General features: G+C 43.1%; 1 protein-coding gene across 3 annotated transcripts in view; it reads left to right on the plus strand.

The window, feature by feature from the left end:
- Positions 1-27,613, plus strand: part of SLC6A1 (solute carrier family 6 member 1) — a 280,638-nt gene that overhangs the window by 92,557 nt on the left and 160,468 nt on the right. For all 3 annotated transcript variants that reach the window (XM_077452110.1, XM_077452109.1, XM_077452111.1), the window contains one exon: positions 1,143-1,569. In XM_077452110.1, the coding sequence (XP_077308236.1) occupies positions 1,332-1,569 (238 nt within the window). In that variant the 5' untranslated portion in view covers positions 1,143-1,331. The remainder of the gene's footprint in view (positions 1-1,142; positions 1,570-27,613) is intronic.

Here is a 27,613-nt window from a genome sequence, read left to right on the forward strand (position 1 = left end):
ATGCATAAAATGTAGTACAGGATAACAGTCATGTTAGTTGCTTGTAATATCTTCTATTATGACTTGCAACTCATTCATATAGTGTCAGTAATAGAATTACCCATTATTCAAGCTTTCCCCCACTTTATCTGAATGGATTACTAATTCAGTAACAAGCAAAGAAATAAGGCTACAAATCGGCAAATAAAGAGAGGAAAAGAAATCAGTCATCCTGGCTAGATACCCACCCCAGGCCTCCCACTCACTGCCCTGGTCCCTGAGCAATGGGCCTAAGATGAAGGATGTGTTATAAAAGATGAATATTTAATTGGTTTATTTAGTAGGGCTGCTTGAACTCTTTTGGCAACATGTTCTCTAAAGATCCCATGGATCCCATGCATTACTATAAAAAGTAAAAAGAACCTATAGATTTCTAACAAACTGGATTAACAGATAACCTACGTGGCTACTTCCTGTTCTGTGCTCTTCTTACATGTTGAGGATTTCACACATAGGGGGTTATTTACGAAAGGCAAATCCACTTTGCACTGTAAGTGCACTTGGAAGTGCAGTTGTTCTAAATCTAAGGGGTAGATCTGAAATGGCTGGAAGCTCTGCTGATTTTATCATCCAATCATGTGCAAGCTAAAATGCTGTTTTTTATATTCCTTGCATGTCCCCCTCGGATCTACAGCAACGTTACTTCCAAGTGCACTTGCAGTGCAAAGTGGATTTGCCTTTCGTAAATAACCCCCATAGTATTTCATGGATTCAACATACATTATAGCAGAGGGGAGATCACAGATCAGGGTGCACCTGCTGAAACTTGCCTTGATGATAAAGTTTGAAGCCGCAGGCTGGATGACCAGGGATAGAAGGGTAAATGTACTGTAAACTATACAAAAGACCTGCTCTTTTTGGAGTTGTGCTTAATTAAAGCTGTTCATGTTCAAATTTAACAATGAAGAACACTTTTTTAAGATTGGTACTGATAAACCCTGATTTTGGGAATATAGTGCCATTGTAATCAATTGAGATTTGGTACCATCGTCATTCCTATTTGTGTTACTTGTATAGGTATTTTAAAGATAGTAGCTGATTAGTCATTCTCAAAGAATTTGTTTTTGCAGTGTGAATATAAATCTTTTTTTATGTTTTTGCAGCTCATCATTTAATCTCATAACCAATTGGGGATAATTGGGGGTATACATCTGCAGTCATCAACAAAATACTTCCCAAGCACCTTTGTAACCCTAGTGAAGTCACCGGGAGCCGCGAAGCTGCTGTCCACGTGGACTGGTGCTGAAATCTCTCGTCTGGGTACCAGGCACTGCCATTCCAAACCAAGAGACATGGCAACAAATGGAACTAAAGTGGCAGATGGACAAATTTCTACGGAAGTTAGTGAAGCTCCTATTACAAATGATAAGTCCAAGACCTTGGTTGTTAAAGTGCAGAAGAAAAGAAATGAAGATCCTGAAAGAGACACCTGGAAAGGAAGATTTGACTTCCTTATGTCATGTGTTGGTTATGCAATTGGTCTAGGAAATGTCTGGAGATTTCCCTACCTCTGTGGAAAGAATGGAGGCGGTAAGTTTCTGTTAAAGATAATTATACATACAATATTATAAAGCACTGTTATTTTTGGGGTAGATTGGCCTTCAACATATACTATAGTTTGAAGTTTTACTTTGCACTTTATTAGGTTTAGGCTACCTCTTTGTTTTTGCTTTTTATTTATTGAATTGTGGGACATTTTTATTTGCTCATACAGTATCCGTCTTTAGTTCTGCAGAAGGTGCATGGGTAGTTGACCTACTGGAGTAACAACTTTATGTTGCCTATCAGAATTTCCTAAATATGCCACAATTTTGCATTCAGATGATTACAGCTTATTTTGCAACACTCCATATGAGAATTCACTTAACATTTTCCTAAAATGTGGTAGCTTTGTGGAAGGTACTTATTTAAAGTCAAAATCCAGCCCAAATCTAGTTGCAATAAACATACAAAATGATTTAATGTTTTGAAATAAACAAAGAGGAGAGGCGCCACTAAGTGTAGGAGTAAAAACAATTTATTGAGAACCATACCATTGGAAACTCACATGTACGCGGAATAAAACAGGCACATCTGTGGTGTCGAATAGCCCAAAGGATGTCATTAGTAGACGTTGGTCCCCTCCAAGGACAGCACTGAGTGGCGGTGGTATCCCCGCTGATGGAAAGTCAGCCATGCAGTGAATAGTCCCAGAGTGAGGCTTGGTGCGCAGATAGCTGGGTGGCATGGAATGATGATGTCACTGGAGTGCAAGCACCATTTCCAAGCATGCGCGCTGTGAATGTTATGGCTGCCATGCTCCTTTGTCCAGGCTTGACAAAACAAACCAATGGCACACAGCGCTGTCAGCGCAGGGGCCATGTCTACTGATGACATCCTTTGGAATATCAGATACCACAGATGTGCCTGTTTTATTCCACATACATGTGAGTTGCCAATTGTATGGTTCTCAATAAATTTGATTATGGAATTGATGCCAAAAACACAATGAATTTGGTATAGATCTACTCTGTACTGTCACATGTATATTTAAGAATTTCTATTTTTTTTCTTGTTATTTTTCTTAGTGTTGGGTACCATGTAGCTTGATGGTCCCTAACACTTTATTTTATTTTGTTATGTTTCTGCAGAATTAGCCTATATGTGTAGGTACTTTTCATCCTATTTTGTTTTGTCTGGAGACCCCTGGCTTTCATTTTGGTGACAATGTTTTTACATTCACATGCTCAACTGTGCTTGCCAGAGCCACTAAGTGTGTTGCTATTGACAACATTGGACACCACCTATATGGGGCAAGAGCTTGAGCAATTATGTCTTATGCACATCTACAGTATATTCATCCACTATGAATAGTTGAGATCTCCCCAATGGAGACACAGACAGCAGTAAAAACTTGACAATGGTTCTAATCCTTCTCCACTCTGCCCAAATCTAGAAAGTAAAGTTTTGCCTGGACTTTTATTTTACTGTATTGGAAAGTGTAATGAATGTTGAAAATGCTCTGGGCAAAGCAGCAATAATTCTGTTTATTGTAATAATATCATTAAATGGTTTATTCTGATAGGTTGGCATGTGTTACGGCACTTATATGCATATAATATTTGTACTTTGTTTTACATTGACACCACCTTGGAGATGAGCACACAGATGTCTTTTGCTTTAGTTTTCTAGCACTTGTCTAAAAGAGAGAAAAATGGTGCAGCACAGGGTTTGTTTTGAAAAGAATATTAGGTGCTGTGCCATTAGGTCTACTGCTGAGCAATCGCTATTCACCTTTTGTTGGCTCCCTCTAATGCTTAGGTCAGCCACCAGGAGAAAATACCCGGTACTTCTCGGAGTGGAGGAATGTGTCACTAGGCCAATCACCAAACACCAGAACTGTCACATGTGGAGATTCCATAGCCATATACTGTATAATCTATGACATGAGTGATTGATAGTCTAAGCAAGGTGGCAACTCCTGCTCTTGTTTTTGTTTGTGTTTTCTTTCCCAAATGATAGATACCACTGGTGTAAAGATATGGCTTCACTGGCTTTATGGTGTAGTGTATGTGAACCCAGGGAAACAATACCAGTAAGTTTGTGGTGAGGCAGTACACAAAGAACCAAAAATCCCACCTCTAAAGTACTGTGAGATGCAGCATTACCTTCTTATAACATATCCTCTCTTCCAGCATCCATACAAATTGTTTTACCCCTTTTAGTCAGAACCACTGGTGTACAGCACAGATGTAGCCACACTTATTACATAAAATTATGTTACACAAGGGGCAGAAAAAAAGGACGATATTCATGACTCCACCAGCTTTTTGGTTCCTTTTGTGCTGCCTCAGCATGACCTTAATGGTTGCACTTTTTTCCTTTCCTGACTTGAAAATTAAATATGTCACATCCTGCCAGTCTTTTTGGAAAGTAGATGAAAAAGCAACATCTGTATTTTTCACTCTTGATTCACTTTCAATCTTTATTTTCTACTCTTTATAATATTAAAAGTAGAAAGACAATAGACAGGAATGAAGACTACATACAACTTAAGATAAGTATGTCTTTTTTAATTTCAGAATCATACTTACCAAGGTGGATGCAGCATCGGTCCGATGCTGCATCTGTCCCTCACCGGCTCTAAGACTGAGAACTGAGTGATCAAACACTGCCGATCGCTCGGAGCTCAGAGCTGCCTGAGCAGAGAGTTGCTCTTCCTCTCCAGTGCTCATTGGAGGACTGGACTGTGCAATGGACAGGAGCAGTTGGCTCAGGCTCTCAGCAGTGCATTGAGAGGCTGGGCCAGCTGCTGGTCAGCAATCTGGGTGGATCTCAACACTAAAGTTGGGATCTTTTGAGAGTCTGGACTGACTGAGTGATGTCAGCTGACAGTGAACTTTAGCCCTCTAAATGAGTCCCAGGAAATTAGTGCACTCCTGTGACCCACAGGAGAGGTAGAAACAAAAGAGCTTTAATTCACTTTCATCTCCAGTCAAAACTTTAATTTTACCTTTGCGGTAGAGTGAGTAAAGAAAGAACCTCCATCAGATTTACGACTGTCTGTGCCAACAGAACAAGCAACTAGGACAAAAGACACAGACAATAATAAAAACTGACAGGGTCTGTCAGGTTAAAGCAGAGCTTAACTATGTCTGAGCACTACAAACTGAAAACGCTGTTTAATACATCTTTAATATTCAAAGTGCACCGCTTAGTAATGCTTGTCCCCTGGAGCCACCCTGACCTTGCAAACCCCTCAACCCTTCTGACACTCTAGGTTAGACATAGTTTAGACAAAACTGGTCACCAACAATACCTAACACAAAGTAAAGGCGATGAACACAACTTTCAAGTATCACTGCTGTATTGAATATTTCAAAGTAATTTAAATCAATGCAGCAATACACAGAAAAAATACGGAACAATTAGCAACAAGAAACCACCCCAATAAATGGGAAAAGACCACATTAAAATATCTTGGCATCAAATGAACCCCAAAATTAGAACACCTTCGTGAACACAACTGCCAACCACTACTAAAAGGGATAGACGAGGATCTAAAAAAGTGGAACCCCAAACAATTCTGGGATTCCATCTGCCAAGATTGTTGTACCTATTCCATGCTCTCCCAATAGAGATTCCAACCATCTTCTTTAAAAGATTAACGACAGCTCAAAGAAATGTTATTTGGGCTAGCAAATGACCACACATTCAATTGAAACTACTTCACCTACCTAAACCAAAAGGAGGTATGGGAATTCCTGACTTCAGAAAATCTTATTATGCTACACGCCTGACCAGGATAATAGATTGGCACTGCCACACCAAAAACAAAGATTGGGTAGAACTTGAAAGATCATGGTCAATTTTCATACACAATTCCTTCCTTGGTCAGACCCATCACATTATCCGCCTTTAATTAAAAATCACCTGTTAATACACACAGCCTTTAAAAATTTTCATAACATTGCCTCATCACATAAATTGTCTTCATATCCTAGCCCTCTATTCTCAATAGAAAATAACCTGGACTTGCCTTCAGGACAAGAAAACCATGCACTACCCCAAGCCAAAGGGAATACATCCTAGTATTACATTGTAAAAAAAAAATTTATATAAAATTTGACAAAAAAACTCTAAGGCCGCGTACACACGCGGGGACTGTTCGCTCAACTTTGTCCGTCAAACAGTTTCAGCAAACAGTCCGCTCAAAATTAGCATGGACGGACTTGCCCACACACGACGAACGAACAGTTTGCTGAAACCGTGCGCGATGACGTGAACGGCACGTACGACGGGACGGAAAATACAACGTCCTATACACTGCATTACAACTTTCGGCGTGTAAATCCTTTCTGAGCATGCGCGGAACTTAGTTTGACGAACAAGCCTACACACGAGGGGACTGTTCGCTGAAACCAAGTTTCAGCGGACAGTTTTTCGGAAATTCCGAAAAACCTTGTTCAGCAAACTGTTCGCTGAAACTGTCCGCTGAAAGCCCACACACGGGCGGACTGTCCGCCGAAACACTGTTCAGCGGACAAAGTTGGGCGAACAGTCCCCGCGTGTGTACGCGGCCTTACTTTCTAATCTTTCTAATCATATCTACAACTACATAATTTTATCCAAAATAATAAGCATAAAGCTCTAATGACAAGACCTCTCACAATCTTCGAACAAATGTGTTACAAACAAACACCATTACTAAAAGCTACCTTGTTATCTTACAGATGGATCTCTCAGCCATACTCCGGCTCACCAGATAAATTCAAAAAAATCTGGGAAGAAGCCGTTCAAACCCAAATCTCAGACGAACACTGGGAAAAAGCTTCTGTCTTTACCCACAAATGTTCTCTGAGTACCCGAATCCAAGAAATATCTTACAAAATACGCACTTAGTGGTAGATCACACCAGTCAAAATTAAAAGTTGGTCTTCTAATGAGTCAGATATCTGCTGGAGATGCAGCAATAATAGAGGAACCTCTCTACATCTTTGGTAGCCTTGCACGAAGATCCAAACGTACTGGAATGAGAAAAAGAGATGGATAAAACACATTACCGGCACCAATCTCAATCTCAATAGCCTGTTGTTTACTACATGTAAATAATCTCATCTATAAAAAAATACAAAAACTCCCTAACATGCCACCTTCTAAATGCAGCCAAAGCTTTAATACCACCACTATGGAAAATTAGAAATACTCCTTTGCTCAAAAAGACTGGCTTCTGAAAGTTAAATCTATCTATGAGATGGAAGAAACAATCTCAGATCATGGAATATGCTCACACTAGCTGAAACTTATAAGAATTTAACAGATGTATAAGTAAACAAGTCATTGAGCATTAGCTAAAATCCATCTTAATAAACACAACTAGACATAATTCCCATCTAAAACCTGTCTAATATAACTAAACTAAACGACCTCTCTCTCATATCCATATAGCATTTCAAATATGATTGAGACTCACTTAATACACATTTCACATAACCCCTTTTTCTTAGGATAAAGCTACAACCTATTCATTACCCAAAACCTAAAGAGTAACAAATGTAATTTTCTAGTATATCAATGTGATGTATCTATAAGACTGAAGTATGCAATTGTATAAACCCAATATTTAGCTTGAGATACGCATATCATTGTTTATATACTTGATATATTACATTCTCTGATACAGAGTAAAATGTTAATATATATTGTATTTTTAAACTATATACAATAAACCTTTATTGAAGAAAAAAAAAAGAAAAGGAAAAAGAGAAGAGTCATTTAGTTGTTGAAGCTGAGTTCTTTGGCTAGCAAGTTGGGGCCCTTTATACTTGAGTTACAAGAGCAGAAGATAGTGTCAGGTCTGCAGACAGGAATAAGAAAAGAGCAAGAGCAAACAGAGCAGAGCAGCTGCCCTCTCACTAATCCCCACTGGAAGAAGGTCTCTGGTGCTGTAAGAGGAATTGAGCAGGCTGAGCAAGATGAGGCAGCAAGATGAGGCAGCAGGTAGCGGTGTGTCTATGAGTATCTCTGGTTCCTGGGATCATCAAGAGCCACAGGAAGCTCTTGGTGAAGTGATGTGTGATGTCACAGAACCTATAATGGTATATCCATAGAGGGTCTCTCACTGGTGTCTGAGTGTCTGGGCTGCTGAAACTCTGTACAGCTGTGAGCATAACAGCAGTGTTTACCTGACCCTGGGGATGTCTCCAAGCCAACAGAGAGAGAGCCCGCCAGCTCCAGTCAAATTTACAGACTTTCCCAGAATCCCTTGTTGATTCAACAACCTGAGATTTGTAGTTCTAATAAATCCTAGGGTTTAGTTAGTGCTAACCATGGGGCTACAGGTCCCAAGATCCTCTGTCCTTTAATGGGAAGGCTGATCTCCCTCAGCAGGAGGTGATGTAGCAGCTTTATTCCTAAGCATCGGGGGAAAGCTAGACAGTCTTTGAGTACTTTTTGGAAATGTCTCCTATTTTCTATTTCTTAGTAGTCTGCATCTGGCTACAAAAATAAATGCAATCATCCTTCTATGTCTCTGTTTTATTGAGAAAACACTTTGAAAAATGCACCCAGCATTTCTTGCCAGGGCTCTCTTAAGTAAGGGCAGAAGATTCATATAACATTTACCTACTGAAATACATCTGCCTTTAGCTCATACATGCAGACAGGGTGTAATTAGCCGAGAAAGCTCCTCCTCTAGATTAAAGAAAAATAATTTCCCATGAAGACTTCTGAGATGGCCTACACCAGAAACTGGGAAGAAATTAAAGAAATGTAAAAAAAAGTTTAAAACGAGTAAATATACTGTATCTTCCTATTTGTCTACTAATGCTAGCAGTATGAGGATTACAAATAGTTAATGGGTGTTTTAGAGAATTTGCACTTTAATATTGCCTTGTGTGTCTACACTGAGATTTCCCATTGCTTCCTGTCTCATTTACTTTCTGGCACTAGGACCAAAAAAGAGGGGAGATTTCCCAAACATTGACATAAATAACAATGAAAACCTGACAGGAGCTTTAACTCCTATTTAAGACCCTAGCTGAGAAATCAGGTTCAGAGATCTACTGAACAAACCAGAGTCATAAAGGATATGAGAAGTTGTTTTCTTCCTATTGAACTGTGCTGTCATTAGAACACGACTGGTCACAACAGTTGTTAGGTATCAGTTCGCCTTGCTGTGTGGGCCTTTGCATTACTAAAGCCCTGACATTTACAATTGTGCACACAGTGGAGAGGTAATGGCAGGAGGTTCCCCATACTTGATAGGTTAATGATTGTCCCAATGAAGCCCCATGTGTTCCCCATACCTGCTCATGTGATTTGTTAATTGCTCTGAAGATTAAAAGGATCTGGCTCCTGTCTAGTATTGAAGTCTTCTGTACAGGAAACAACAGGAAATGTGGGTGTGGGGGTGAATTTTGTATTAAACTGTAAAGCCCAGTAAATTCATATTTTTAAAATGGTCGGTACATCAAAGCTTATTTCTCAGCTTTGGTAGATTATGTTAAACTACTGCCCAGTGTTCGTATGCTTCTCAGGGACTTTATTGCTTAAATCTTTATGCTTGATAACTTTAGTCTGTACTTGGTCAGCACAACTGTTCCACCCATTATGGAGAACCATTCTTTTTATTTATTTCATATTATGATGAATGCAGCAAAAGATACTAAGATGCTCAAAGGTGGGCGAAAACACCTCAAAGACAGATGGCAGATCTCACTGTTGAAGTAGTGTAGAAATATAGGAAGCCAGGGTCTAAGTTAGCCCACCAAGCTCCAGTTATTACTAAAATATCATTTTAAATTTGGCTGACTTGTTTACTAGTGAATTGTTGCATACTTAAATGCTGCAGCTGCCTTTAACACTAATCCTCCTGGATTCTGCCCACTGTCCTAGACTGTACACTCACCAGTCCACCTGCCTGACTTCTCCTAAAATGGAGAACTCCTAAATATTCTGACTCTCTCCCGCTGTCCTCACACCTGCTCCCATGCATCCAGGACAGTACTCCTCTGTGTGTCATTCAGGATCCCTACAGCACCCTAGCCCCAGGCCCAAGGTCACCCCCCCAGGCTAGGGGGCACCCTCAAGGGCCACCGACAGCCTCCTCAGCACTCCTTCTCCATATTCCACCTAATGCCCATGCTGGCATGACCCAAAAGTATTTAAGAGGTGCCCACCCCTGGCCAGCCCACTCACTGGGGATTGGCTGAGGCCCTCCTCAATACTCCAAGCAGCTCCTCCTAAACCTGCCACCCCTTCTTCTGGAAGGTTCTCCGAGGTTCCAGCAAGTAGGGGGAGGTACGAGAGGTGCTGCTTGCTGAGTCATCCAGCCTCCCCGAGTCACTCAACTCTAACCTAGATTCAACCCAGGCTTGGCTGCCAGGCAAGCCACATTTACCTACACTAACAAAAAAAACCCTATATAGATTTCACACTAAGCTAGAGGGTGTGGCACTGAATTTAGAAGGGAGCTGATATTGTCTTCTGTCAACAATAGGGAGGAACAAGAGGTCACTAAAAGAACATTTCTGGGGCAGAAAGCCCCATTAATTTCCAATTTTAAAGTGTGGAGGCAGATTTTATAGTGCTATTGGTACTTATCTTCAGTAAATACTAATCTTTAGCTAACCAACAGCTACATTGATTATGTCCTAGACACTCTTACATAGCAATGAGATCCCAGACACATTCAACCTCAGGTATGATTCTTTTCTTAGGGTGTTAAAAGAAATGAGCACTATTGGTTTTAATGAGCATAAAGTGGTTGTAAAGTTTAAAGGTCTTTTTTTTTATGTAAAAAAACTTGGTGTATACACTGATGTATACGCAGAGTGGTGCCCCAAAGGTACCACCACTCTGCGCCTTATGAATGTAGATTGCCCAAAGTTTAAAAAAATATAATAGTAATCTAAAAGCAGCTACTATTTTTTAAAAGGTCATTTTTAAAAGGCAATAAATAAGAGATCTTATATTAAATAAATTACTCTAAAATTTTGCAGCAGCACTTAATTCTGGCCATCAAGCATTATGAACACTCAAATGCAATTATCAAATCAAATCAATATAGTCCATAAAGTCCCAGAAAAAACAGGAAAGATGCACAAGTGGTTTAAGTGAGAAAGTCCTTGCTGCCCTTTTGTCTGAAGCTTCTACCAAATTCCACCACGTGAAGCAAAAGGATCTTTACTTTATCCACTTTCTCCCTGTTATTCCAGATTCTCTCCACCAGATGTCAGCAAAGCATGGGAAGGGTTCCCAACATATACAAAAAACAAAGGGACATCCACATAGTGTAATCCCATTCAATTTATTGATACAAACAAACCCCCACACATCCAGTTCTGCGTACCATAAAATTATTACTTTAGGAGCATAAATGTAAAATATAAGTGCACTGTGCCTTTAGACTTTTCCGGCCGCCGGAAGACTCCGAGACATCCGCTGCATACAGCGGCAGATGATTTCCTGGAAATCCAGCTGGCTGAAACACTCGTCCTGAGGCGCAATCGTCACATGCGGTAGGCCACGTCACTGACGTTTCGTCATAAACTGACTTCTTCTGAGACGCCGAGGTGACCTACATAAGGTCTGTGGCAGAGACTTGTTCTTTTTTTTTTTTTTTTTTTTTTTAACCAATAGTTTTTATTGAAAACTTTTCAGAGTTACAAGTATAAACAGACATAAAAAAAGGTACATCAACTCTCGTACAGGCGAGGCAAATAGTCCGTATAGATAACAGACAATTCAGGCTTGTCCAGGTAACCTCATAACAACATCAATAAAGTGGTAGCATATACTTTCAATATAACATGTTTCCACAATAATGTCTACGTTATAGCCTGGGTCTATGCCGCACTTCCACCAGAGGCGCCCCTTCCGGGATCTAGCTGCACCTCCGGGGGAAGAAACGCCCGGGACTTTTTGCAAGATCCCGCAGTACACAGAAACCAGCCAAATGAGCCCCCATCAAATGAGTTATGTCAGATGACCCTTCGGTTACCATGTTACCATTACATAGAATCACCTGTACATGGAAAAGAAATTCAGGAACAATAGGAAGAACGGAAACGTAAAACCATAACAGGGAGGGGAGAGGGAAGGGACCTTACACTAGGTCCCGTAGAATGAGATTATCACTCAATTATTTGTATGCAGTTATGCTCTCAGTAAGAGGAAAGAATATAGTATATCAGTCAGTGTGAAATATTAGTTTTGTACCAATCGCACCAAGGCTGCCAGTTGTTTTGGAAGGCAGTACGCCTCCCTGATGTCGATGCTAAGATAAGTTCATAGGCATAATGGGTAGCAAGGACTCTAACAACCTCCAGAACTTCTGGGGGATGAGGAGCCTTCCAGATCCTGAGGAGTACCAGCTTAGCTGCTAGAAATAGGTGGGTTACAAACTGCCTAAGTGAAGGGGGAATGTCCTCAATTCCTACGTTAAGCAGTGCCAAGGCGGGGGTGGGGGGGGGGGTCGCTATGCCTGTCACTTGTCTAAATAGCACGAATATACCCTTCCAGTATTCAGCTAGCTTACTGCATGACCATAGGACATGAAATATGGTGCCAATTTGGGAGCAGTTCCTCCAACAGAGAGGTGAGATCGAGGAATTAAATTTAGCAAGACGGTAGGGAGTCAGATACCACCTTTGTGTGGTTTTGTGGGCTAGCTCCCAGAGGGAGGTACTTTTAGTGGCAGCGTAGGTATGATGGATAGCTCGGCCCCACTGATCATCAGGGATCGAGATCCCAAGATCTCTCTCCCAGGCCATCATGGGTCCCGACTTTTCCAAGAGTGACTTATCGTTTAAAGCGTCATAAAACAAGGAGATACCGCCTTTCTTTGCACATCTAGCACTAAGATATTGTTTAACTCTCCAATAAACCACGAAAGGGGGGATAGGCTTTCTTGTGAGATAAGATTGTACCCGATAATAGGTGAAATAGTCGGAATGAGGTAGACCGTATTCCGCCTGCAACTGAGCAAACGGCTTGAGTCGGGGTCCCTTAAAGAGATCCTGAATCCATTGTAATCCCGAACTATTCCATCTGTGCATGGATAGCTCGGGGATTAGCCAGGTCAATATTGATATAGGCATTGGGATTGAAGAGGTTGGGCTGCTACGCGGGTGTGCGGAAACTAATAGTTTCCAGGAGTTCAGAGACGCCACTACAGGGAGTGGGCCGCTTCAGGAGTGGGAATGCCAGTGCTAGATCGAGCAAATTGCGACCAGGAGTACAATGTCGCTCTATGTCGCCCCACAGCGAGGGTGGTTCGATAGCAAACCAGTCCCTCAGTTGTGCCAGAATAGCTGCTCTGTAGTAATCTACTAATACAGGAAGGCCTAAGCCACCAGCCCCCCTGTTTTTGCTCAATTTCTTAAAAGCACTCCTAGCCTTTTTACCTTCCCAGAGAAATCTTGAGAGCAAAGACTGTAGACCAGGAGAGAATATGTTTGCTGAGGGATAGAAGGCCCGTCTTCAATTTATCTATAAGAGGGACATAGTTAGCTTTAAATAGTTGTTCAGGAAAGGGGGTTAAAGTGATGCCTAGATAAGATATCCTGGAGTCCTTCCAAATAAAAGGGTAGCTAGCTTGCAGCATTTTCTTTTCATGTGGGGCAATTCCTAGGTCGAGAACATATGATTTGGTTGTGTTCACCTTATAGTACGAGACTTTGCTGAAATGTTCCAAGGTTCTGGCGACGTGCATCAGTGAGGTTTTTGGTTTAGTAAGCATTAGGATCACATCATCAGCGAATAGGCCTATGACGTGTTTGCGATTATGCACCTCGAACCCACAAATCCTAGGGTCCTGTCTAATGCACGCCGCCAGAGGCTCGATTGTCAAATTAAAAATCAAGGGGGACAACGGGCACCCCTGACGGGTACCATTCGTGATCTGAAAGGGCTTTGACAACATTCCAGAGGAGTAAACTCTAGCCGAAGGCAAGGAATAGAGAGCCAATATAGCCGATAAAATATGACCCGTAAATCCAAATGACTTCAACACCTCCTCCAAATATCCCCAATGAACTCGGTCGAACGCCTTCTCCGCATCCAAAGCAAGGAGCAGAGAAGGCGTTCGCCGAGCCCGTGCTAAGTGGATAACATCAATAGAGCGCCTAGTGGCGTCCGAAGACTGCCTCCCCATGGTAAAACCAGATTGGTCAGCATCAATAAGGTTAGGTAGCATCGGCATCAGGCGAAGTGCAATCATTTTAGCATATATCTTTAAGTCGTTATTTAGCAGAGATATAGGTCTAAAGTTCTGAGGTACCTCCGGGGCTTTGCCCGGCTTGGGTATCGTAACAATAACGGCTTCCAACATCTCCTGCGGGAAGAGAGCAGAGGCAGCGGCATTTTCATAGACCCTAAGAAGATGAGGGCCCAGAATCATTTTAAAAGATTTATAGTAGTCCCCAGTTAGCCCGTCAGGCCCCGGTGATTTATTAATAGGAAGGGTATCTATGGCCCTGTAGGTCTCATCAATCGAGAAGGGCAAATTTAGTTCATCTAATTGTTTAGCAGTAAGAGTAGGGAGTTTTGTTAGGGCAAGAAAGTTTGATATGTCTTTCTTAGTCGGTTGTGGAGTGGAGTCATCTTTGTTCAAATTGTATAGGGAATTGTAATAGTCACTAAAAGAGTCAGCGATCTGCTGGGGATCGCATTCTTTGACATTAGTCTTAGAATTAAGTAAATAAGGAATTTTTGATTTGTATCTCTGGCCCTGAAGTCTACGTGCCAAGGCCTTACCAGCCTTGTTGCCCGAAGAGTAAAAAGATAGTTTAAGCCTCCTCTCCACCTGTTCAAATTTGTACAGTAGCACTAGCCTAAGTTCATGCCGTAGATGGCCCAAGGCAGAATGAAAGGCCGGGGTGGGATTAGATTTATGTAGGTTTTCTAAAGCAGCAATTTTGTTCAGGAGTTCATCCGTCTGCCTCTGCCTCTGCTTCTTCAACCGCGCCCCCTGCTGTATAAAGATACCTCGGATAAACGCCTTATGCGCATTCCATATTATATCAGGAGCGATCTCGGGGGTAGAGTTGAACCGAAAAAACTCGGACAGGTGGTCCTCAATTAATCGTTTGGTGGTGGGATCCTGGATTAATCGGGAATTAGATCGCCACAAATAAGCGGCGTTAGAGGGGCTATCATCGGCAATGGTGATCAGCACTGATGCATGATCCGACCAGGTGATTGTATTAATTTTAGTATGCGTGACTTTTTGGAGGAGCCACCTATCCGAGAGAAAGAGATCTATCCTGCTATAAGAGCGATGCCTATGAGAGTAAAATGAGTAGTCCCTCTCACCAGCATGTCTACAACGCCAAACATCAAAAATGTCATTCCTACGAAGAAAGTTGCCCAGAGACTGAGGTCTCCTAGTAGAAGTACAAGTTGAGTCCATTGCAGGGTCAGGTGCAACATTAAAGTCTCCGCACAGCAGCAAAGCTCCCTGCTTAATTTTGCAGATTTTGACCATAAGTCTATTCAAAAAGCGGATCTGGCGTACGTTAGGTACATAAGTATTCACCAGCGTGTAGCGCACGTTATTAATATCACAAACTAAAATTATGAAACGACCGTTCGGGTCTGTGAGCTCCTGATGCAGTTGAAAAGCGACAGTATCTCTAATGGCTATCATAGTCCCGCTCTTCTTCTTGTGAGCGCTAGAGAAGAAATAATGTTGAAATCCCCTAGCTGTACATTTTGGAGGAGAGTCCTTGCTAAAATGTGTCTCTTGGACGCATAGTATATCACATTTAGAAGAATCGGCCTCCTTCCACAAGGAAAATCTTTTTGCCGGGTGATTTAAACCATGGGCATTAATAGACAAGATATTAAGAGGCATTAGTACTCAGAGGTTGGAAGCTAAACTTGGGGGGATACTGGTACTCACAGTACAATACGACCTGTTGAAACCGTAGCAAGCTGAGAGGTAGGTACGATGGGTGGGACATCTTCTCCAAGTCGTCAACATGAGAAAGGCATGTAAATAGCTTAAGGATGACGGCGTCTGGACCCTGGGAAGGCATTGAAATCTCCTGGGGGAAAAAACAGAACAAGGGGAAAAGAACTAGAACGAAAACAGAAAATGAATAAAAGGAGGGTCGTCATGACCCGAGTGCAGATCTTATCTGCTCAAGTGAGTGGGGTCTGTATTGACCAACAAAGCACAGCTCCATCAGGCGGGCCCCATTAGGGACTAACTAAAGAAGTACAACGGCCGTCAGCTGGTGTCAAGAAAAGTAATGAAAAAGTAACGGCAGGAAAAGACAGTTATTCAGCAGATGATCGACTCTTAGGGCTGTGCACATCATGGGGCAAAGAGGAATCGTCAGGGAGTATCTTCCATTTTCTAAGTAGTTGGAGGCCTTTATCCGGTGTAGAGATCACATAGTTGGACCCGTCTCTGTGCACAACTAGCTTGGTGGGGAATCCCCACTTGTAGTTAATGTCATGATTCCGCAGGACCTTAGTAATATTATTCAAGTTCTTGCGTAGCTGCAAGGTGTGCTGCGATAGATCAGCATAGAATTGCAGGCCAGAGATGTCTGTATTGCGGTGTTCCCCTCGCCTGGTCACTTGCATCAGGCGATCCTTAGTTTGGAAAAAATGCATACGGAACAGTACGTCCCTGGGAATATTTTCTGGGATAAAGGATGGTTTGGGGATCCGGTGGATTCTGTCAATGGACATCTCGATTGGCGAGAGATCCGGCATGAGGGTGGACAGCAGCTTGGTAACATAAGGACGCAGCTCTGCCGGGGTCACGGACTCAGGGATACCCCTTAGCTTCACATTGTTTCTCCTGGCCCGGTCCTCCAGGTCTGCCAATTTGGCTTTAATCCACTGTTGGTCCTCTTCGACCGAGTCATGAGCATCGATCAGGTCGTTGATGGTAGTGGCGTATTCCCCCATTTTGTTTTCGACATGGCTCACCCTCTCGCCCACCTCCTTAAGTTCTGTGCCGAAACTCCGCATGCAGAACATCATGTCCGTGTGGATAGTGCTTCACAAGGAGACGAGCATGTCCTTAAGGGTGGTGTCTAAAACCGGCTGATTAGTGGTGGGGAAGGAAGTAATGGAGTCATGAAACTCCCTAGTGTCTGCTTGAGAGTCAACAGGGGATCTCACCTCAGGTTGGTGCGGTGTGTCAGAGTAGTCTCTTCTGCTCCTGGCTTTAGCTGGGCTCCTACTCAGCGGGGTGGATGTCCGCGAGTCGTCAGGGGAGAGTTCGCCGCTGGTGTGGGTCGATTTCTCCTGTTGTTCCCAGGGATCATGCGGAAGGAGCGGAGTGGAGGACGCGCCGGCGCCATCTTTGGTGTGCTGTCTAGGCGGCTGCACGAAGTAAGCCGTCAGTTTTCTGGGCTTCTTCTCCGCTCTTTTCCGTCTGGTCATGCTGTCGAGAGGTGCCCGAGTCAGATCGCCACTACGGATCCGAAAATTAAGGCCGCTGTGTTCCGTGAGCCGCTTGGTATGCCCGCTATGCGCCGGAGCTCTGATGCTAAGCTGCCATCTTGGCTCCGGTCAAGCCACGCCCCCGCAGAGACTTGTTCTTGATCTGAGCACCCTTTTGGTTGCTAGGCCTGGGGAGAGAAGGACTATCCATAAGGGGGAAAATCCAGCTGTGAATGGCTATTCTCTGGATTTGCTGATACGAGAGACTTTTTTTTACACTAGCACTATGAGTACCTGGATTTTTCCTACCTAACCCTCTAACCTTATGTCGAGAGTTGGTAACTATTTTTCGAAAATAAAAATCCCTTCAAGTGGATCTGGTGTCAGTCTCTGCAGTCTTTGGGCCATCTACCTAGGGAAACCCCTAGATGCACACGAGGTGAAGAAGGTAACGGTAAGCCCAATAAAATCAGCCGCTCCTTTGGGAGTCAGTGCTACAAATATACAAAATGATCATGGACTTTTCATCTGGTTTTGGTCTTGGCGACCTTTTCTGTAGTTTTTTGTTTCAAACTCTTCCGACTCCAGAAGCCATGAAGACCTCCTAGTAGCAGAGATCCCTGTTTCTTTCAAAACCCTAGGGGCAAGTCCTGGGGAGAAATACAGATCTTTTATTGTAACATCTTGACAGAATAGAAGCCCATGAGGGTAGAGAGATCAGGCATGTCCCAAATATTTAACCGTTCTCTTAGCATTCATCAACAGACACAAGCCTACTGACTGGCCAGGTCAAAAAACATTCCTAACACAATATTACACCTCTCTAGCACACCCTGCTGTAACAAGCTCAAACAGCAAGTGGCAGCGAAAATACACTATATGATTAAAGATCACTCCCGTTGAGGTACAGATAGGGTGAATACAACCCATTGTCTCCTACAGAATCTATAAAATACAAAAATAATTTAGCAAAAATACTACATTCCTAGATATGTAATATTTACAAGGTGAATAGGTCTGTAATGTGTCAAACATTTGTCTTGGCCATAAGGTAACTTCATCAGTGAATGGATTATTGAACTGTTGTTCATTTGCAGCTAGAGTAATGCAGGTTGCAGATCCTCCATTTCACATAAAAGGTCACAGCAACCGAATAATGTTCATCATCAAGCTTTACATAAGTGAACAAAAGCAGATTTTTTTTTCCTTTTTGGTACTTGCGTTTAATCAAAAATTACTGTGTCAAATCTCTGCCGAGCAAGCAAGTACTGCGTAGTGCTGAGTAAAACTGACCTTTAGGGAGTTTTCTGTGTTTATAAATGCTCTGACATTAAAGCAGGAATGATTGCACTATAGACACTGTTACATCTGTGAAAGATTAGATATATTGTATTATGTAGCTTAAAGCAAACATTTATGATATTGCAGCTTATCAATTCTTGTTTGTGATGATTGTATTAGTTTCCTTTTTTGAGGCTTTCTTTCTTCTATTTTCATCTGGTGATCCAACCAGTAAATTTTTTGTTTTTCAACAAAAAAGATCTTGCAGTTACAGGGATAAGATAGACCATTTAACGCTGACAAGGGTGCTTAACACCTTTGTGTTTAAGTGTAAAACTAATGTTAATGCCTAAGTACAATTTTACAACTTTGACACGTGTTAGTAAAATGTACATATCACAACTACTTTGTGCATCCAGTTGGAGTATGCCTTGTTTTTTTCAGGACAAATTGGGCTTTTATTTGGTGGAAAATGTCAAAGGATATCCCCTTGGCCTAAAATAGTATATTTTTTTTTAATTTAGCTATATATATCTTGTTGCTACCATAACCTACCACCAAAGAACAACCCAAAATATATTTTCCTGTTCCCGTTGATTGCAGCAATACCACATATGTGCATATTAGTTGTTGTTTGTACCTGTAGTACAACCCAGAAGCAATAGTGCTTATTTTGCTTTTATTTTTTTATCCTACCTAAAACACACCAGGGTCATTTAAAGTGGTTGTAAACCCTTACAACCAACTTTGACCTACAGGTAAGCCTAGATTAAGGCTTAACTGTAGGTCCAAGAAATATCTCCTAAACCTATACGGTTTAGGAGATATTTACCCGAAGACAGCCACCGCTGTCTACGGCGCATGCGCCGTAGACAGCGGTGCACAGGCGCACTGGGGCAGGCCGCAGTTCGCGACGATATGCCTCGAGTGTCAGCTCCCATGCGCATGCGTGGGAGTAACATCATCGCGGCTCTGGCGAATCACAGGGCCGGAGCCGCGAGACACGGAAGTCGCTCCGGGATCCATGGCAGCGGCGAAGAGGAAGACGGAGGACCACTTCGGGGGCTTCATTCTCATGTAAGTTATTCATAATGATCTAGTATGCTATGCATACTAGCTCATTATGCCTTTGCCTTACAGGGTGTGCTTTTAAAAAAAAAAAAAATGTGCCTTTACTTCCTCTTTAATATAGCACCAAAAAATGTTCTGTTACAAATGTTTTTGGAACCAACATCGCTCGGCACGCTTTGATCTAAATGGTAGCTTTTCATGTGGTTGTGTTCCTTTTATATAAGTGGGGGTTTCTACATATCAACACGTTGCATGGAGTTAATTGTTGCAGTCCATTTCAGCTTGGTACTTTTCATCTACCTTTAACACCAGGTTTGTTGTCATCGTATACACGGTACATGATCATTCTTCACATTGTAGGTATTATGGCATCACACCACTGCAGTGTTACCTATCATGTTTATGGGTACTTGCGGGGTTGAGATGGTCGTTTCTAATTGTGTCTAATATGTTTCCCCACTCAACATACATTCTTATGTCAGGGTGTTTTTACTACTCAGATAATGTGGCTAACACATTTTTAGATTTCCTGGGCCGGAATTTGCCTACTACGCCTTAGGTGTTTTAGCCTCACACAAACGTACATTTCCTTTTTCATTGTCACCTCATATATGTCGCATTCATATCTTCACGTTTTAGATCTTACGGCAACAAGCCACTGCAGGTGTACCTATCACATTTATGGGTACCAACGGATTGAGATAATCGTTTCTAATTGGGTTGTGCGATGGCAAATGTCCTCATCCTTTTCTCATGGCTTACGTCACGACTTCATATGTCATGACATCTCACTAACACATATTCAGGTTTCATAGACCCGAATTTACGTTTTTAATTTGCCTGATATGCCTCAGTTAACTCGGCCTTGCTAGTTTCTTAAGACTGATACATTTTCAGTTCTGCACAACATATAATACTTCATCATTTAATCACGGATACCTTTATGAGGTTGTTTAAAAGTAAAAAAAAACAAACAAAAAAAAGTAGAAATTGTCCTTTCCTTAGGGTAAGTTTGGGGTACATTTGGTTATAACTCTTGCTTATGACGGTGTTGTTCTCGATTGCATAGGTAATGTCACAGACAGCAGATATCGAAGATTTTGCCTCCATCCCTCCTGCTCCGGCTAAGGGTTCTGAACATGGTAGCACACCCTCCTTAAAGCGGGAGTCCGCCAGGAGTCCGCCGTTTTTTTTTTTTTAAAGCCAGCAGCTACAAATACTGCAGCTGCTGACTTTTAAAATAGTGACACTTACCCGCCCAGCACACCCGCGATGTCGTCACCCGAAGCCGATCTCTCGATCGTCTCTCGGGTGCTGCCGCCGCCATCTTGGGTATGGGAATCAGGAAGTGGAGCCTTTCAGCTTCATTTCCCGGTTCCCAACTGCGCATGCGCGAGTCGCGCTGCGCAATAAGGATGGTCCCCGCTGTCTCTGGGATCCGTGTGTTTCCCAGCAGGCAGCGGGGGACTTTCGGAAAGGGACGTAGATTCTGCGGAAAGGGGAGTACCTTCTGCAGAATCTACGCTGGAAGTGGGTGCAGATACCTGTACTGTACAGGTATCTGCACCCCCCTCCCCCCTGAAAGGTGCCAATTGTGGCGCCAGAGGGGGGGAGGATTCCAATGAGCGGAAGGTCCACTTTAGGGTGGACCTCCGCTTTAAGAACCTGGACTGTCACAGGACTCATGATGGAACTACAACACAGGGATATTTTGTACCTGGCTTCAGCTCGCAAAACAGAGCTATTCAAATTATTATTCCCCTATGCTTCAGGCTCTAATGCTGAGCAGGTTACCCTACCGTCTGTCACCTCGTCTCTTTCACAGATTCACGCCACCCTAAGCTCACTGGCAAGTTCCTGTCATGAGTTGTGGGCCAAGGTTGAGGTTTTGGAAAACCATCAGAGTCCAGCTCCAGAGGCTCCTACCATTCTAGGAACATCAGCAGGTTCCGGGACCCCCTTGGTACCATGCCCTGTACCTTTAGCTTTAGATAAAAGTACAAGTGCTCCTTCCATTACCCCAACATCCTACCAGGTACGTCCAGGGCATTCCAGAGTTTACTCCAGGCCCCAGCTCATTCAGCTGACATAGCAGATGCTTTCAAACTTCTCGGATTCGGCCATCAATCTGGCAGTAGCATGAGATAAAGTGGAGAGGTCTGTATTATTTTTCTACTAAACTTACCTTTGGGTCCAGAAGCAGCCCTTGGCTGTTTTATACTTTCTCGCAGGCATTCAGCTGGATACTCACCCATATAGAAAGCTGTCAAGAATAGTGATGGACGAACTTCCGACGGGACGTTTTAACGAACGCGGACCGCGAACGCGGCCGATAGTTCGCGAACTGGAACGTTTGCGGTGGGCCCCATTGACTTCAATGGGAGGCAAACTTGGCAAACCTACAGGTCAAATTTGCAGCCACAAAATAATTAATAGCTGTGCAAACATAGTCCCACCACATGGCCAATGACATAACACATGTATGAGGTGAATCTGGGATCGACAACTACAAGCATTCTTTTTTTATATGGGAAATTGTTGTGACAATTCAGGACTGTGGAGCTCATGAAGGCAATGGAGGAGAGGGAAGGTCAGGGACCAGGGTAGGCAAAGAAGAGGGTGCAGGAGATGATCACCAGCAGCATGACATACAGCAATGACACCTGCACCGTGATAGAGTGATCTGACACCAGCACCGTGATAGAGAGCACTGACATCAGCAGCGTGACATACAGCAATGACACCTGCACCGTGATAGAGTGATCTGACAACAGCACCGTGATAGAGAGCACTGACATCAGCAGCGTGACATAAAGCACTCACACCAGCACCGTGATATACAGCACTGACAGCAGCACCGTGATAGAGAGCACTGACATCAGCAGCGTGACATAAAGCACTCACACCAGCACCGTGATATACAGCACTGACAGCAGCACCATGATAGAGAGCACTGACATCAGCAGCGTGACATACAGCAATGACACCTGCACCGTGATTGAGTGATCTGACAACAGCACCGTGATAGAGAGCACTGACATCAGCAGCATGACATAAAGCACTAACACCAGCACCGTGATATACAGCACTGACAGCAGCACCGTGATAGAGAGCACTGACATCAGCAGCGTGACATAAAGCACTCACACCAGCACCGTGATATACAGCACTGACAGCAGCACCGTGATAGAGAGCACTGACATCAGCACTGTGACATAAAGCACTCACACCAGCCCCGTGATATACAGCACTGACAGCAGCACCATGATAGAGAGCACTGACATCAGCAGTGTGACATACAGAAATGACACCTGCACCATGATAGAGTGATCTGACAACAGCACCGTGATAGAGAGCACTGACATCAGCAGCGTGACATAAAGCACTCGCACCAGCACTGTGATATACAGCACTGACAGCAGCACCGTGATAGAGAGCACTAACATCAGCACCGTGACATAAAGCACTCACACCAGCACCGTGATATACAGCACTGACAGCAGCACCGTGACAGAGAGCACTGACATCAGCACCGTGATATACAGCACTGACACCTGCACCGTAAGCAGCTCCAGGAGGAAGTCAGCATAGCACAGGGATGGTGGGAGCCCCTCATAATGAGCATAGCACAGGGATGGTGGGAGCCCCTCATAATAAGCAGCCCCAGGAGGATGTCAGCATAGCGCAGGGATGGTGGGAGCCCTTCATAATAAGCAGCCCCAGGAGGATGTCAGCATAGCACAGGGATGGTGGGAGTCCCTCATAATAAGCAGCCCCAGGAGTAAGTCAGCACAGCACAGGGATGGTGGGAGCCCCTCATAATGAGCATAGCACAGGGATGGTGGGAGCACCTCAAAATATGCACAGCAGAGGGGGCGTGGCGACCGAGCGCTAAGATGGACGCTTGAGCTGAGAGCTCCGTTCGACTACCGGAGAGAACAACTCTACAACGACTCCATTGGTGACATATTTCCACATAAAACTATCTATAACGCAGGGTAGACACCTTCGCTTCTACCGAAGATGCCAAAAAATAGAAAGAATCAACAACCGCCACGGAAACTTCCGAACCTTTTCAAGGCGCACAGAATCACACAAAATGGTGCCGGTTCGTGCGTGACTGAAACTCAAGAGCAGGCCTCGCAACAATCTCACCTCCGAACGACTTCCCTCAGCGATTCCTCCTCTGGAACGAATAGCCCCACGACTAGAAGCCCAGCCAAACAAAGGCAACGGATATCTTCTCCTGAGGTAAACCGAGCGGACATGGAGGTAAGCGGATCCGCTCCCATAGGCCACACTATACATCCACCGGCATCCGACCTGATTGCGGCCTACCCCACATCCAATCGACCGGTCTCAGATACGGTCCTTAAGGAGATGCTTATGTCACTCAAAGCCTCCATACAAGCTGACCTCACTGTAGAAATTACTAACTGCCATAAAGAAGTATTGGCACTAGGTAATAGAGTGGACCAAATGGAACGTAACATGGGGGAATGCACAACTTCTTTCAATACTTTAGTAGAGGCCCACAAATCCCATGATGAAGAAATAACATGGCTAAAGAGTAAAGTAGCAGACCTTGAGGACCGCTCTAGGAGGTGCAATATTAAAATCAGAGGTATTCCTGAAGCCATACCTCCAAACCAATTAATACAGTATGTACACACGCTATTTTCCACCATTATCCCCACATTATCTCCTCAGGAACTGACCATTGACAGGATTCACAGAATCCCCAAGCCAGCATTTCTACCTGAAGGTACCCCTCGGGATGTTTTGCTCAAGATGCATTACTATCATATCAAGGAACAAATTATGACTGCGTTTCGTACTCGAGGCAACAACATATCTCAATATGCTGAATTGATCCTCCTCCCTGACCTATCAAGACATACTCTGCAATTGCGCCGAAACTTAGCAACCATCACTAAGGCCTTACGCAACCACAATATACCACATAAATGGCGTTACCCTGCGAAATTGTCCATCTCACATGATGGTACCACGCACACAGTTACTACTTTAGCTGAAGGTATCGCACTCCTGCGTCAATGGGGCATACTTCCACAACAAAACCCTCTGGAACCACCTGCAACACAACTACGCCCTATTCCGGATGAGTGGCAAGTAGTTTCACACAGAAGAGCCCCCAAAAATGTCACTGATGGCAGTAAATAATCACACACCGTTGACAAATATGTTCTCTCCCTGGGCACAAGGATTTCTTCATCTTTCCTTGTTCTTACCCCTGACATTTGTCATTTTTGCAGCTTTGTTTGCATATGGATCGCTTATATGATTCTATTTTTATTGTTCTACACGTTATTGTTTATTTTTGTGGTTACACCCTTTGTTCCATTAGCACTGGACCTACACGTGATGGACTCTTCATCCCCTGTTCTACTACATCTCTAAATACCATAGCGGCATCTCTTCTGTCAATCTCATGGAGCTCAGATGACTCTAATAATTCTCGAAGGATTCTGTGAGTACACTTACACATCTTTTTTTCTTACCTCAAAAATGACCATTACCTTTGTTTCCATTAATGCCAAAGGCCTCAACCACCCTGTGAAACGCTACTCGCTGTGGACAGAAGCTCAGAAACTAAAGGCGGATATTTTATGTGTACAGGAAACTCATTTTCAACAGGACAACCATCCCAAATGTACACATAAAAACTACCCACATATATTCCTGGCAAATAACCCGAATAAAAAAAGCGGAGGTGTCCTTCTTGCCGTCCGTGACACGGTCTCCTTCCATCTCAAGAAATCCATCACAGCCGACAATGGTCGCTATATTATTCTTCAGGGTGATATTAATTCTAAACCGTACACCATTGTATCTTTATATGCTCCAAACACCCGACAGATTAGGTTTTTGAATAGACTACTCCGTAAAATACAACCTATCCAATATGGTAGTCTCATTCTTTGTGGCGATTTTAACCTCATTGTCGACCCACAACTTGACACTTCTAATGCTAAACGCAACAACAACACCTGCCTAAATACAGTCCTGCACTCTGAAAAACTGTACGACGTCTGGCGATGCACACATGGCAACGAGAAAGACTTTACCTTCTTCTCCCATGTACATGGGTCTTATTCCAGAATAGACTTTTTTTTGTCAGATCAATGGACCTTACAAAATGTTTCATCCTCTGAGATACATGATATTACGTGGTCTGACCATTCTGCCATATCACTTTCTATTCATGAGAAGGGTGTCTCTCCCTCATCACCCATCTGGCGCTGCAGTGTTAGATTACTACAGGACCCCGATACCAAAGTACTGATTTCTCAAAACCTTAAAACATATTTCCAACAAAATGAACATTCAGTAGAGAGTCCCTTCACACTCTGGAACCCCCACAAAGCGTTTATTAGAGGCATCCTTATCCAGCTAGGAGCTAGAGCTAAAAAAAAGTATACTGCAACCATAGACTCCATTACTTCCGATATCCACAATTTAGAAACCCTCAACAAAGCATCTCCCTCTCACCAGCGGACTACCCAAATAACCTCTCTTAGAGAAAAATTGAGAGATCACTTGGCCCAAAACTATGATTTCTACCTTAGATGCTTGAAGTTACGTACCTATGCCTGTGCGAATAGAGCAGGTAAATATCTTGCCAATAGGATTAGAGCAATACGCACCAAAACTAGGATTTCCCACCTGATACACCCTACATCCCTTCATAAAGTAATCAATCCTCAAGAAATCGCAAACCAATTTGCACAATATTATAGTGAGCTTTACAACCTTAACACCGACCCCCACACTCCTCAACCCACTGTTCCCAAAATACAGCATTTTCTCAAAGATTTAGATCTCCCTAAACTCTTCGAATCACAGCTTGAATTGCTGAATTCACCGTTCACAAACCATGAAATAACATCAGTCATTACTTCACTCCCTCATGGGAAATCCCCAGGTCCTGATGGACTAAATAACGAATATTTTAAAACCTTTTCCACTATTCTTTCCACATGTCTCCAAAAGATGTTCACACAGGCAGCACACTCAGCATCCTTTCCAAATGAAATGTTAAAAGCATACGTGACCACTATACCCAAACCTGGTAAAGATCCCACTACCCCTAGTAATTTTAGACCTATTTCTCTCCTGAACACAGATATAAAGATCTACGCCAAACTTATCGCCCTTAGACTATCAGAGTTTATGCCTTCTTTAATTAAAAGCGACCAGATGGGCTTCATCAGGGGGAGACAAACTTCTGATGCTACAAGACGTATTATTGACATTGTTCATTATGCTAATTTAACTAAAACTCCTTCTCTGCTTCTCTCCATAGACGCAGAGAAGGCGTTTGATAGGGTGGAGTGGTGTTACATGAAGGAAGTTCTACAAAAATTTGGCTTTCAAGGTTTTATCTCTAACGCAATGTTGGCTTTATATTCCAATCCATCCGCCCAAGTCTTAACAGCTGGAATGCTTTCTACACCTTTCCCTATTTCTAATGGCACTCGTCAGGGGTGTCCATTATCTCCAACCATTTTTAACCTTATGATAGAGCCTCTGGCGGAGGCCATTAGATCCCAGGCCGATATTACTGGACACGTGTTAGGATCTCGTAACCACGTTATTAACCTATTTGCCGATGACGTTGTACTGATGCTGACAAACCCGACCAGATCTCTCCCCTTAGTCCATGAAACTTTAAAAAACTTTGGTGAGATTTCGTACTATAAAGTTAATTTCGCCAAATCATTGATTATAGATTTAGGAATTGACAAACGTAGCAAACTCCAACTTCAAACCACTCTTCCATATGTATGGAAAGAAGATGGCATACCCTACTTAGGTATAAAAATTACTAATTCCACGAAAACTCTAGTCTCCGACAATATTAAGTCATTGCTTCTAAAGATAGATGAAACGCTCAAATGTATAGCCAAGACCGAATTATCCTGGACGGGCAGATTGGCAGCATGTAAGATGTTAGTTCTCCCTCTCATATTGTATATGTTCAGATCCATACCTATACCTATCCCAACCCATTTCCTTAAGACCTTGTCTACTACTCTGTGGAAATTCATATGGAATGGTAAAAAAGCTCGCTGCTCTCCTAACAACCTGATTCCGCATAACCGAGTAGGTGGAGTAGGACTGATTGATGTTTCTGATTATTTGTGGGCATCTAGACTGGACCAACTCCAACACTGGTTCAAAACTATAGATTCACCACCTTGGGTTGAGCTGGAAAGGCATATAGCCCCAATACCAGATCTAGTGGCATTACTCGCGAGTGATGTCTGGAAACCCTGGGCTCTCCATTCCATGGCTCCCACCCTTATAGCCT

Source organism: Lithobates pipiens, unplaced genomic scaffold, assembly GCF_037356315.1.
Source record: "Lithobates pipiens isolate NorthernLeopardFrog02 unplaced genomic scaffold, aLitPip1_a1.2 Scaffold_23, whole genome shotgun sequence".
NCBI lineage: Eukaryota > Metazoa > Chordata > Amphibia > Anura > Ranidae > Lithobates > Lithobates pipiens.